This window comes from Procambarus clarkii, chromosome 81, assembly GCF_040958095.1.
Source record: "Procambarus clarkii isolate CNS0578487 chromosome 81, FALCON_Pclarkii_2.0, whole genome shotgun sequence".
Classification (NCBI taxonomy): Eukaryota; Metazoa; Arthropoda; class Malacostraca; order Decapoda; family Cambaridae; genus Procambarus; species Procambarus clarkii.
The window spans coordinates 13,560,395-13,575,394 of record NC_091230.1 but is presented as its reverse complement, the minus strand read 5'-3'; the positions used below and the strand labels follow the sequence as shown (position 1 = coordinate 13,575,394).

The following is a 15,000-nucleotide window of genomic DNA, read 5'->3' as shown; positions in this document are numbered from 1 at the left end:
TAACTAGTATGCTTTAACCCACTACGCCATCAGACCTTACAAGGCACCAGATGAGTGAGGGGTCAGTCTGCATTTTTCGTCAAGCCACTGTCAATGTGAGAGAACTCGTGTCCAGCTTATAAGCCTATACTTGCATAAACCACAAGTGAAGATATACAATCTTTGGACAACACCCACCAGTGGGACTCGAACCCAGAAAGCACAACTACCTTCCAGTAGCTGGCATAACTAGTATGCTTTAACCCACTACGCCATCAGACCTTACAAGGCACCAGATGAGTGAGGGGTCAGTCTGCATTTTTCGTCAAGCCACTGTCAATGTGAGAGAACTCGTGTCCAGCTTATAAGCCTATACTTGCATAAACCACAAGTGAAGATATACAATCTTTGGACAACACCCACCAGTGGGACTCGAACCCAGAAAGCACAACTACCTTCCAGTAGCTGGCATAACTAGTATGCTTTAACCCACTACGCCATCAGACCTTACAAGGCACCAGATGAGTGAGGGGTCAGTCTGCATTTTTCGTCAAGCCACTGTCAATGTGAGAGAACTCGTGTCCAGCTTATAAGCCTATACTTGCATAAACCACAAGTGAAGATATACAATCTTTGGACAACACCCACCAGTGGGACTCGAACCCAGAAAGCACAACTACCTTCCAGTAGCTGGCATAACTAGTATGCTTTAACCCACTACGCCATCAGACCTTACAAGGCACCAGATGAGTGAGGGGTCAGTCTGCATTTTTCGTCAAGCCACTGTCAATGTGAGAGAACTCGTGTCCAGCTTATAAGCCTATACTTGCATAAACCACAAGTGAAGATATACAATCTTTGGACAACACCCACCAGTGGGACTCGAACCCAGAAAGCACAACTACCTTCCAGTAGCTGGCATAACTAGTATGCTTTAACCCACTACGCCATCAGACCTTACAAGGCACCAGATGAGTGAGGGGTCAGTCTGCATTTTTCGTCAAGCCACTGTCAATGTGAGAGAACTCGTGTCCAGCTTATAAGCCTATACTTGCATAAACCACAAGTGAAGTGGGTTAAAGCATACTAGTTATGCCAGCTACTGGAAGGTAGTTGTGCTTTCTGGGTTCGAGTCCCACTGGTGGGTGTTGTCCAAAGATTATATATCTTCACTTGTGGTTTATGCAAGTATAGGCTTATAAGCTGGACACGAGTTCTCTCACATTGACAGTGGCTTGACGAAAAATGCAGACTGACCCCTCACTCATCTGGTGCCTTGTAAGGTCTGATGGCGTAGTGGGTTAAAGCATACTAGTTATGCCAGCTACTGGAAGGTAGTTGTGCTTTCTGGGTTCGAGTCCCACTGGTGGGTGTTGTCCAAAGATTGTATATCTTCACTTGTGGTTTATGCAAGTATAGGCTTATAAGCTGGACACGAGTTCTCTCACATTGACAGTGGCTTGACGAAAAATGCAGACTGACCCCTCACTCATCTGGTGCCTTGTAAGGTCTACACTACCCACTACGCTTTAACCCACAAGCGTAGTGGGTTAAAGCATACTAGTTATGCCAGCTACTGGAAGGTAGTTGTGCTTTCTGGGTTCGAGTCCCACTGGTGGGTGTTGTCCAAAGATTGTATATCTTCACTTGTGGTTTATGCAAGTATAGGCTTATAAGCTGGACACGAGTTCTCTCACATTGACAGTGGCTTGACGAAAAATGCAGACTGACCCCTCACTCATCTGGTGCCTTGTAAGGTCTGATGGCGTAGTGGGTTAAAGCATACTAGTTATGCCAGCTACTGGAAGGTAGTTGTGCTTTCTGGGTTCGAGTCCCACTGGTGGGTGTTGTCCAAAGATTGTATATCTTCACTTGTGGTTTATGCAAGTATAGGCTTATAAGCTGGACACGAGTTCTCTCACATTGACAGTGGCTTGACGAAAAATGCAGACTGACCCCTCACTCATCTGGTGCCTTGTAAGGTCTGATGGCGTAGTGGGTTAAAGCATACTAGTTATGCCAGCTACTGGAAGGTAGTTGTGCTTTCTGGGTTCGAGTCCCACTGGTGGGTGTTGTCCAAAGATTGTATATCTTCACTTGTGGTTTATGCAAGTATAGGCTTATAAGCTGGACACGAGTTCTCTCACATTGACAGTGGCTTGACGAAAAATGCAGACTGACCCCTCACTCATCTGGTGCCTTGTAAGGTCTGATGGCGTAGTGGGTTAAAGCATACTAGTTATGCCAGCTACTGGAAGGTAGTTGTGCTTTCTGGGTTCGAGTCCCACTGGTGGGTGTTGTCCAAAGATTGTATATCTTCACTTGTGGTTTATGCAAGTATAGGCTTATAAGCTGGACACGAGTTCTCTCACATTGACAGTGGCTTGACGAAAAATGCAGACTGACCCCTCACTCATCTGGTGCCTTGTAAGGTCTGATGGCGTAGTGGGTTAAAGCATACTAGTTATGCCAGCTACTGGAAGGTAGTTGTGCTTTCTGGGTTCGAGTCCCACTGGTGGGTGTTGTCCAAAGATTGTATATCTTCACTTGTGGTTTATGCAAGTATAGGCTTATAAGCTGGACACGAGTTCTCTCACATTGACAGTGGCTTGACGAAAAATGCAGACTGACCCCTCACTCATCTGGTGCCTTGTAAGGTCTGATGGCGTAGTGGGTTAAAGCATACTAGTTATGCCAGCTACTGGAAGGTAGTTGTGCTTTCTGGGTTCGAGTCCCACTGGTGGGTGTTGTCCAAAGATTGTATATCTTCACTTGTGGTTTATGCAAGTATAGGCTTATAAGCTGGACACGAGTTCTCTCACATTGACAGTGGCTTGACGAAAAATGCAGACTGACCCCTCACTCATCTGGTGCCTTGTAAGGTCTGATGGCGTAGTGGGTTAAAGCATACTAGTTATGCCAGCTACTGGAAGGTAGTTGTGCTTTCTGGGTTCGAGTCCCACTGGTGGGTGTTGTCCAAAGATTGTATATCTTCACTTGTGGTTTATGCAAGTATAGGCTTATAAGCTGGACACGAGTTCTCTCACATTGACAGTGGCTTGACGAAAAATGCAGACTGACCCCTCACTCATCTGGTGCCTTGTAAGGTCTGATGGCGTAGTGGGTTAAAGCATACTAGTTATGCCAGCTACTGGAAGGTAGTTGTGCTTTCTGGGTTCGAGTCCCACTGGTGGGTGTTGTCCAAAGATTGTATATCTTCACTTGTGGTTTATGCAAGTATAGGCTTATAAGCTGGACACGAGTTCTCTCACATTGACAGTGGCTTGACGAAAAATGCAGACTGACCCCTCACTCATCTGGTGCCTTGTAAGGTCTGATGGCGTAGTGGGTTAAAGCATACTAGTTATGCCAGCTACTGGAAGGTAGTTGTGCTTTCTGGGTTCGAGTCCCACTGGTGGGTGTTGTCCAAAGATTGTATATCTTCACTTGTGGTTTATGCAAGTATAGGCTTATAAGCTGGACACGAGTTCTCTCACATTGACAGTGGCTTGACGAAAAATGCAGACTGACCCCTCACTCATCTGGTGCCTTGTAAGGTCTGATGGCGTAGTGGGTTAAAGCATACTAGTTATGCCAGCTACTGGAAGGTAGTTGTGCTTTCTGGGTTCGAGTCCCACTGGTGGGTGTTGTCCAAAGATTGTATATCTTCACTTGTGGTTTATGCAAGTATAGGCTTATAAGCTGGACACGAGTTCTCTCACATTGACAGTGGCTTGACGAAAAATGCAGACTGACCCCTCACTCATCTGGTGCCTTGTAAGGTCTGATGGCGTAGTGGGTTAAAGCATACTAGTTATGCCAGCTACTGGAAGGTAGTTGTGCTTTCTGGGTTCGAGTCCCACTGGTGGGTGTTGTCCAAAGATTGTATATCTTCACTTGTGGTTTATGCAAGTATAGGCTTATAAGCTGGACACGAGTTCTCTCACATTGACAGTGGCTTGACGAAAAATGCAGACTGACCCCTCACTCATCTGGTGCCTTGTAAGGTCTGATGGCGTAGTGGGTTAAAGCATACTAGTTATGCCAGCTACTGGAAGGTAGTTGTGCTTTCTGGGTTCGAGTCCCACTGGTGGGTGTTGTCCAAAGATTGTATATCTTCACTTGTGGTTTATGCAAGTATAGGCTTATAAGCTGGACACGAGTTCTCTCACATTGACAGTGGCTTGACGAAAAATGCAGACTGACCCCTCACTCATCTGGTGCCTTGTAAGGTCTGATGGCGTAGTGGGTTAAAGCATACTAGTTATGCCAGCTACTGGAAGGTAGTTGTGTTTTCTGGGTTCGAGTCCCACTGGTGGGTGTTGTCCAAAGATTGTATATCTTCACTTGTGGTTTATGCAAGTATAGGCTTATAAGCTGGACACGAGTTCTCTCACATTGACAGTGGCTTGACGAAAAATGCAGACTGACCCCTCACTCATCTGGTGCCTTGTAAGGTCTGATGGCGTAGTGGGTTAAAGCATACTAGTTATGCCAGCTACTGGAAGGTAGTTGTGCTTTCTGGGTTCGAGTCCCACTGGTGGGTGTTGTCCAAAGATTGTATATCTTCACTTGTGGTTTATGCAAGTATAGGCTTATAAGCTGGACACGAGTTCTCTCACATTGACAGTGGCTTGACGAAAAATGCAGACTGACCCCTCACTCATCTGGTGCCTTGTAAGGTCTGATGGCGTAGTGGGTTAAAGCATACTAGTTATGCCAGCTACTGGAAGGTAGTTGTGCTTTCTGGGTTTGAGTCCCACTGGTGGGTGTTGTCCAAAGATTGTATATCTTCACTTGTGGTTTATGCAAGTATAGGCTTATAAGCTGGACACGAGTTCTCTCACATTGACAGTGGCTTGACGAAAAATGCAGACTGACCCCTCACTCATCTGGTGCCTTGTAAGGTCTGATGGCGTAGTGGGTTAAAGCATACTAGTTATGCCAGCTACTGGAAGGTAGTTGTGCTTTCTGGGTTCGAGTCCCACTGGTGGGTGTTGTCCAAAGATTGTATATCTTCACTTGTGGTTTATGCAAGTATAGGCTTATAAGCTGGACACGAGTTCTCTCACATTGACAGTGGCTTGACGAAAAATGCAGACTGACCCCTCACTCATCTGGTGCCTTGTAAGGTCTGATGGCGTAGTGGGTTAAAGCATACTAGTTATGCCAGCTACTGGAAGGTAGTTGTGCTTTCTGGGTTCGAGTCCCACTGGTGGGTGTTGTCCAAAGATTGTATATCTTCACTTGTGGTTTATGCAAGTATAGGCTTATAAGCTGGACACGAGTTCTCTCACATTGACAGTGGCTTGACGAAAAATGCAGACTGACCCCTCACTCATCTGGTGCCTTGTAAGGTCTGATGGCGTAGTGGGTTAAAGCATACTAGTTATGCCAGCTACTGGAAGGTAGTTGTGCTTTCTGGGTTCGAGTCCCACTGGTGGGTGTTGTCCAAAGATTGTATATCTTCACTTGTGGTTTATGCAAGTATAGGCTTATAAGCTGGACACGAGTTCTCTCACATTGACAGTGGCTTGACGAAAAATGCAGACTGACCCCTCACTCATCTGGGTAAGGTCTGATGGCGTAGTGGGTTAAAGCATACTAGTTATGCCAGCTACTGGAAGGTAGTTGTGCTTTCTGGGTTCGAGTCCCACTGGTGGGTGTTGTCCAAAGATTGTATATCTTCACTTGTGGTTTATGCAAGTATAGGCTTATAAGCTGGACACGAGTTCTCTCACATTGACAGTGGCTTGACGAAAAATGCAGACTGACCCCTCACTCATCTGGTGCCTTGTAAGGTCTGATGGTGTAGTGGGTTAAAGCATACTAGTTATGCCAGCTACTGGAAGGTAGTTGTGCTTTCTGGGTTCGAGTCCCACTGGTGGGTGTTGTCCAAAGATTGTATATCTTTACTTGTGGTTTATGCAAGTATAGGCTTATAAGCTGGACACGAGTTCTCTCACATTGACAGTGGCTTGACGAAAAATGCAGACTGACCCCTCACTCATCTGGTGCCTTGTAAGGTCTGATGGCGTAGTGGGTTAAAGCATACTAGTTATGCCAGCTACTGGAAGGTAGTTGTGCTTTCTGGGTTCGAGTCCCACTGGTGGGTGTTGTCCAAAGATTGTATATCTTCTCTTGTGGTTTATGCAAGTATAGGCTTATAAGCTGGACACGAGTTCTCTCACATTGACAGTGGCTTGACGAAAAATGCAGACTGACCCCTCACTCATCTGGTGCCTTGTAAGGTCTGATGGCGTAGTGGGTTAAAGCATACTAGTTATGCCAGCTACTGGAAGGTAGTTGTGCTTTCTGGGTTCGAGTCCCACTGGTGGGTGTTGTCCAAAGATTGTATATCTTCACTTGTGGTTTATGCAAGTATAGGCTTATAAGCTGGACACGAGTTCTCGCACATTGACAGTGGCTTGACGAAAAATGCAGACTGACCCCTCACTCATCTGGTGCCTTGTAAGGTCTGATGGCGTAGTGGGTTAAAGCATACTAGTTATGCCAGCTACTGGAAGGTAGTTGTGCTTTCTGGGTTCGAGTCCCACTGGTGGGTGTTGTCCAAAGATTGTATATCTTCACTTGTGGTTTATGCAAGTATAGGCTTATAAGCTGGACACGAGTTCTCTCACATTGACAGTGGCTTGACGAAAAATGCAGACTGACCCCTCACTCATCTGGTGCCTTGTAAGGTCTGATGGCGAAGTGGGTTAAAGCATACTAGTTATGCCAGCTACTGGAAGGTAGTTGTGCTTTCTGGGTTCGAGTCCCACTGGTGGGTGTTGTCCAAAGATTGTATATCTTCACTTGTGGTTTATGCAAGTATAGGCTTATAAGCTGGACACGAGTTCTCTCACATTGACAGTGGCTTGACGAAAAATGCAGACTGACCCCTCACTCATCTGGTGCCTTGTAAGGTCTGATGGCGTAGTGGGTTAAAGCATACTAGTTATGCCAGCTACTGGAAGGTAGTTGTGCTTTCTGGGTTCGAGTCCCACTGGTGGGTGTTGTCCAAAGATTGTATATCTTCACTTGTGGTTTATGCAAGTATAGGCTTATAAGCTGGACACGAGTTCTCTCACATTGACAGTGGCTTGACGAAAAATGCAGACTGACCCCTCACTCATCTGGTGCCTTGTAAGGTCTGATGGCGTAGTGGGTTAAAGCATACTAGTTATGCCAGCTACTGGAAGGTAGTTGTGCTTTCTGGGTTCGAGTCCCACTGGTGGGTGTTGTCCAAAGATTGTATATCTTCACTTGTGGTTTATGCAAGTATAGGCTTATAAGCTGGACACGAGTTCTCTCACATTGACAGTGGCTTGACGAAAAATGCAGACTGACCCCTCACTCATCTGGTGCCTTGTAAGGTCTGATGGCGTAGTGGGTTAAAGCATACTAGTTATGCCAGCTACTGGAAGGTAGTTGTGCTTTCTGGGTTCGAGGCCCACTGGTGGGTGTTGTCCAAAGATTGTATATCTTCACTTGTGGTTTATGCAAGTATAGGCTTATAAGCTGGACACGAGTTCTCTCACATTGACAGTGGCTTGACGAAAAATGCAGACTGACCCCTCACTCATCTGGTGCCTTGTAAGGTCTGATGGCGTAGTGGGTTAAAGCATACTAGTTATGCCAGCTACTGGAAGGTAGTTGTGCTTTCTGGGTTTGAGTCCCACTGGTGGGTGTTGTCCAAAGATTGTATATCTTCACTTGTGGTTTATGCAAGTATAGGCTTATAAGCTGGACACGAGTTCTCTCACATTGACAGTGGCTTGACGAAAAATGCAGACTGACCCCTCACTCATCTGGTGCCTTGTAAGGTCTGATGGCGTAGTGGGTTAAAGCATACTAGTTATGCCAGCTACTGGAAGGTAGTTGTGCTTTCTGGGTTCGAGTCCCACTGGTGGGTGTTGTCCAAAGATTGTATATCTTCACTTGTGGTTTATGCAAGTATAGGCTTATAAGCTGGACACGAGTTCTCTCACATTGACAGTGGCTTGACGAAAAATGCAGACTGACCCCTCACTCATCTGGTGCCTTGTAAGGTCTGATGGCGTAGTGGGTTAAAGCATACTAGTTATGCCAGCTACTGGAAGGTAGTTGTGCTTTCTGGGTTCGAGTCCCACTGGTGGGTGTTGTCCAAAGATTGTATATCTTCACTTGTGGTTTATGCAAGTATAGGCTTATAAGCTGGACACGAGTTCTCTCACATTGACAGTGGCTTGACGAAAAATGCAGACTGACCCCTCACTCATCTGGTGCCTTGTAAGGTCTGATGGCGTAGTGGGTTAAAGCATACTAGTTATGCCAGCTACTGGAAGGTAGTTGTGCTTTCTGGGTTCGAGTCCCACTGGTGGGTGTTGTCCAAAGATTGTATATCTTCACTTGTGGTTTATGCAAGTATAGGCATATATATATATATATATATATATATATATATATATATATATATATATATATATATATATATATATATATATATATATATATATATATATATATATATATATATATATATATATGTCGTACCTAGTAGCCAGAACGCACTTCTCAGCCTACTATGCAAGGCCCGATTTGCCTAATAAGCCAAGTTTTCCTGAATTAATATATTTTCTCTAATTTTTTTCTTACGACATGATAAAGCTACCCATTTCATTATGTATGAGGTCAATTTTTTTTATTGGAGTTAAAATTAACGTAGATATATGACCGAACCTAACCAACCCTACCTAACCTAACCTAACCTATCTTTATAGGTTAGGTTAGGTTAGGTAGCCGAAAACATTAGGTTAGGTTAGGTTAGGTAGGTTAGGTAGACGAAAAACCATTAATTCATGAAAACTTGGCTTATTAGGCAAATTGGGCCTTGCATAGTAGGCCGAGAAGTCCGTTCTGGCTACTAGGTACGACATATATATATATATATATATATATATATATATATATATATATATATATATATATATATATATATATATATATATATAATGTTCATTATATATATATAAATATATATATAATGAACGCGTATGTGTGTGTGTATAAGTTCACGTACACTTCACGTATACATTGATATGCATGAGTAGTTTAATATGTAAATGCGAGGGGGAATTAGAGGAACGCAGCTAATAACACCAACATCTGTCATAATTAAGGTATTTCACCTATCAAACTAATGACAGTTAATTTTGCTGCCTGAATCAATACCCCACTTTATTTGGTCTCAATTAACTAATTACTTTTTTCTACTAAAAACTACTCGCCCCTTTATAATAAGCAAATTACTGTATCAAATCAATTCTTAAATTTAGACGGCATTTACTAAACAAACATTTTAATATAAACGCAGAGTAATGCTGAGAGAGAAGTATTTGAAAAATATTAAAATAAATGCCAGGGACAGTGCTTTTTTTTAAAGTCGGTATTGATGCTGTTGCTGTGTATTTGGAGTAAGTAAATGTTTTTAAATATAGAGAAATGCAAATTAGAATTAGTTGCATTGTGGGTGTTGTGTTTGTGTTGGGGTTCCGACCTGGCCACCTCACTGTGTGGAGGAGTGCTGGACCTGGCCACCACACTATGTGGAGGAGTGCTGGACCTGGCCACCACACTGTGTGGAGGAGTGCTGGACCTGGCCACCACACTGTGTGGAGGAGTGCTGGACCTGGCCACCACACTGTGTGGAGGAGTGCTGGACCTGGCCACCACACTGTGTGGAGGAGTGCTGGACCTGGCCACCATACTGTGTGGAGGAGTGTTGGACCTGGCTGCCACACTGTGTGGAGGAGTGTTGGACCTGGCTGCCACACTGTGTGGAGGAGTGTTGGACCTGGCTGCCACACTGTGTGGAGGAGTGTTGGACCTGGCTGCCACACTGTGTGGAGGAGTGTTGGACCTGGTTGCCACACTGTGTGGAGGAGTGTTGGACCTGGCTGCCACACTGTGTGGAGGAGTGTTGGACCTGGCTGCCACACTGTGTGGAGGAGTGCTGGACCTGGCCACCACACTGTGTGGAGGAGTGTTGGACCTGGTTGTCACACTGTGTGGATGAGTGTTGGACCTGGCTGCCACACTGTGTGGAGGAGTGTTGGACCTGGCTGCCACACTGTGTGGAGGAGTGTTGGACCTGGTTGCCACACTGTGTGGAGGAGTGTTGGACCTGGCTGCCACACTGTGTGGAGGAGTGTTGGACCTGGCTGCCACACTGTGTGGAGGAGTGCTGGACCTGGCCACCACACTGTGTGGAGGAGTGCTGGACCTGGCCACCACACTGTGTGGAGGAGTGTTGGACCTGGCCACCACACTGTGTGGAGGAGTGTTGGACCTAGCCACCACACTGTGTGGAGGAGTGTTGGACCTGGCCACCACACTGTGTGGAGGAGTGTTGGACCTGGCTGCCACACTGTGTGGAGGAGTGTTGGACCTGGCTGCCACACTGTGTGGAGGAGTGATGGACCTGGCTGCCATACTGTGTGGAGGAGTGTTGGACCTGGCTGCCACACTGTGTGGAGGAGTGTTGGACCTAGCCACCACACTGTGTGGAGGAGTGTTGGACCTGGCCACCACACTGTGTGGAGGAGTGTTGGACCTAGCCACCACACTGTGTGGAGGAGTGTTGGACCTGGCCACCACACTGTGTGGAGTAGTGTGGGACCTGGCTGCCATACTGTGTGGAGGAGTGTTGGACCTGGCTGCCACACTGTGTGGAGGAGTGTTGGACCTGGCTGCCACACTGTGTGGAGGAGTGTTGGACCTGGCTGCCACACTGTGTGGAGGAGTGCTGGACCTGGCCACCACACTGTGTGGAGGAGTGCTGGACCTGGCCACCACACTGTGTGGAGGAGTGTTGGACCTGGCCACCACACTGTGTGGTGGAGTGTTGGACCTAGCCACCACACTGTGTGGAGGAGTGTTGGACCTGGCCACCACACTGTGTGGAGGAGTGTTGGACCTGGCTGCCACACTGTGTGGAGGAGTGTTGGACCTGGCTGCCATACTGTGTGGAGGAGTGTTGGACCTGGCTGCCACACTGTGTGGAGGAGTGTTGGACCTGGCTGCCATACTGTGTGGAGGAGTGTTGGACCTGGCTGCCATACTGTGTGGAGGAGTGTTGGACCTGGCTGCCACACTGTGTGGAGAAGTGCTGGACCTGGCCACCACACTGTGTGGAGGAGTACTGGACCTGGCCACCACACTGTGTGGAGGAGTACTGGACCTGGCCACCACACTGTGTAGAGGAGTGTTGGGAAAGGAAAATGTGTTTCCTTTTGCATTCGTCCAGTGTTTCCTCATAGTGTAACTTGCAGTATGACTCAGAAACAAGTATACCAGCCTGGAACACCCACACCTCTAATTGTATTCCAGTTGTATTTAAAAAAAATTGTGCTATAAAATGAGTCAGTAAATTGTATTTTCTAATAAACTGGTTGGGGGGGAAATACCGGCAGAGATATTTTAATGATGAATTCTACCAGATCATAAATTATATAAACGAATTTTTGCGAGGTAGTTAGAACATTTAAAATATAATTTGCATCTCAAAATGATATTTGCTTTTGATCGAGCAATTATGGTGATGAGGTATTAGAGTATAATTAAGATCTATGATGGTGAAAAGGTATTAAATTTCTTAATGAACAAATCTGCTAAAAAGGACGTCAGTCATTTCTGAAATATGAAAATCACGATGTGATGTTTTGGCTTTCGGTAATGGCATGATAATTACCATACATTATAACATGGTCGACCAGTGGTAATTTTACCCTATAATCTGTTACATCGATCTCGTAACACATCCATTAAACCATTATTCCCTCTATACTCTTGTAACATTCACACAGTGCCGCCCATTAGACCATTCATGAAACATGCGGTAAACACCGACCCTCAAGTCTTTCGCGCAAAACATTTCCAAAAATTATTCGTCTTATAATCATTATTTAGTCATTACCAAATTGCCCATCAACGCTTCTCAGAGTGGCAGTAAGTGCGGTGGAATTTCTCATGTCTGTGATTCTGAAATAACTGAGTTAACAATATGCGTGTTACTGCAAATCTTTCATCCTCATTTGCAAGATACTTTCACGAGTGCAACGTCGAAAGTACTCGGGTTAAACCTTATCTACAAGCGCTGTCGAAACAAGAACCGGGCATGGCAGGTTTTGGTTACGAAGCCTTGTGCTTCTTTATGACAGACGCGTCTTCGGGTTTTAGTCAATCATTAACAACTATAATGACAACTTTATTGGCTGTTCTTGGCGAAGAGAAGAATGCACACATAAGCAATGTAGATCAAATGTGTTTACAGAGAAAGATGAATGGCATACATGAACATGATAATTTGCAGTATGACTAAAAACATTACAACAAACGGGGGGATATATTCAATATTTTACATAAGTGACAAAGCAAATGAAAGCCTACAAACGGAACAGTAATTAATTGAAACTTGACAAATGCTGTCTTTGAGCAATACTCCAACACGTGGGATCTTGGGATAACACTTGTATCCAGAAATAATTATTCAAAATATGCACATATTAAATAAAAATGTTTATGACTCGGCGTCTCGGTAAGTGCAACAAACCTAATTCTGGTCTTAGGCGAGTAAACGATTCACGAGAAATCTTCGAATTAACTTTAGAATAGTTAATAGTTTGATCAAGTAACCTCTGCACAGGGTCAATGAATATCACCCTCTCTGTCTTTTTCTTTTATCTGCGATGTTAGTCGCTACTGGGTACAGACAAACAGCAGATCATGAATTGTTAAACTGTAGTTCACGCTTGGGATTTCTGCATGGCATTCAGGGACAAACCTGAAACCCAAAAAACCTAAATCTGTACTTGATTGAAATTTTCACAAATACAAACACGCATTCATTGGATGGACGTCGGTGAACAAAATCAGTGATGGAGATCGACGAAAAGTTCTGAAGCAACTGAGCAAAGCTGGCTGGTTCTGTTTAAGCTTGTGGCGCAGTCACTGACCTACACCTACAAACCTTAGCTCGGCGGCTTAGGTTACCAGCTTTGCTCAGCTGGTTACCGAATCAGATTAATCGGCTTCTTTACGCTTTTGAACTCCTTCACACTAAACGTTAACGCGTTTGAATATCAGTGGCAATAATGAGCGGTGTGACTTGTTCACAGGTTGCTACTGTAGATGGCTTGAACTAATTCTTTGTTCTCCTTCTAGGGGTAACTGGTTATTACCTAGACACACCGTCGACCATTGACAATGTCTTAGAATGTCTTGGCCTTGCCAGGCCAGTCAGATGTGACTCGTTTGCGAACTGCCGTCATAATAAGGAAATTCCAGGAAGATAAACGCCAAGTTGCTATTGGTGTAGCCATGTATAGTGCCTGTGTACTGAACCCCCGGGGTCTGCAAGCTGGGTGTTGGAGAATGAGGTAACCAGTTGTTCCCTCTATACTATAAAACTTTGCTTAATTGATTCTCACGAGTCCGCTGCGCTCCCAGAGTAATTCACTATTTACTCAACATACAACTTGTGAACGTCTTGTAAGACAAGTTATCTAATAGTACTATAAACAAGATTGATCTAAGGAAGACCTTAATCAGCCCACTAGCCTACATGAGATTTTCAGACCTACCAATTTCTGGACACTTACATCCCATCTTTCGTGTGAGAGAGAGGTTGATAAAAGCCATCCTTTCAAAATGTATTTCCCTGTTACCAAAGTCAAATTCAGTTTGCTTGAAATAGCGTTGAATATAATTACTTAAACTTTACAATTTTAATTGCTGAACTCGTCCCCTAATCCACTTAATTTAACTAACAGCAAAGTTAATTACTATAATCAATCTTATGCCTGACTTTTCCCCGGTTCTTTCTTAAGTGGATTCTCAACTCATCAGACCCTCAGAGCTACCTTGCCTTACTCTCTCGGTCAATTACAAGGTTCACCGTAACAATACGGTTTACTATAGTTAGAATTTACGAACTGTAAACCAAATTTTAGATTTAATTTACAGTTCGTAAATTTTAGAATTCACGAACTGTAAACAGTTCATAATACTGTGTTATGTATATTAAATACTAATAAATAATAAAAACAGTATTCTTAAATAATAATGTTATCAATAGAACAAAACCCCACTCTTGTTTATTTGTGAAATTTATGTAAAGAATTACACGAAACCTTTCGCACTCTGCTGAGTGCTTTATCAAGGTCTGAGTGTGTGGTTAGGGCGAGACTTACATCTCAACGTCCAATGATTAGTCTCGGCCTACCCACACACTCAGACCTTGGCAAAGCACTCAGGAGAGTCCGAAAGACTTGGTGTAAATCTTGACATGACTTTCACAAATACACAAGTGTGTGGATTTTATTCTATGTTGTTATGTCTGTGAGTAGGCATTACCATTACTTAATATTAGCAATCCTAAGACAGCTTACCGTCAGTCTCCAACTCGTAAGTGAAACTTACAAGACGGAAGGGAATTATCAGGGGGAAAGTGTTAAGCCATTACGACTATAGCACTGGAAAGGGATCAGGATAAGGATTTGTGGCGGGACGGTGGGAAGGAATGGTGCCTAACCACTTGGACGGTCGGGGATTGAACAGCGACCTGCATGAAGCCAGACTGTTGCTCTACCGTCCAGCCCAAGGGGATAGTTACATGATGGAGAGTAAACAAAAAATTGTAGCTTTTACAAAATACAACTTGGAAATGCAGGCGATGAGTCACAATAACGTGGCTGAAGTATGTTGACCAGACCACACACTAGAAGTTGAAGGGACGACGACGTTTCGGTCCGTCCTGGACCATTCTCAAGTCGATTGAGAATGGTCCAGGACGGACCGAAACGTCGTCGTCCCTTCAACTTCTAGTGTGTGGTCTGGTCAATAACTTGGAAATTATTCAGGTTAATTATATGATATAAAAGATCAGGAGGCCTGCTCGACGACCGGGCCGCAGGGACGGCTAAGCCCCGAAAACACCTCAAGCTAAGGTAGCATATTCCGTTGCCTAAAACCTGGATTTGC

The 15,000-nt window shown here is 44.7% G+C and overlaps 1 protein-coding gene across 1 annotated transcript in view; it reads right to left on the bottom strand.

Annotated features, from left to right (window-relative positions):
• LOC138358062 (serine/arginine repetitive matrix protein 2-like) overlaps positions 1-11,277 on the bottom strand; it is a 39,853-nt gene extending 28,576 nt beyond the window's left edge. The window contains exon 1 of the mRNA XM_069315531.1: positions 9,531-11,277. Within this exon, the coding sequence (XP_069171632.1) occupies positions 9,531-11,277 (1,747 nt within the window). The remainder of the gene's footprint in view (positions 1-9,530) is intronic.
• Positions 11,278-15,000: the final 3,723 nt, after the last annotated feature.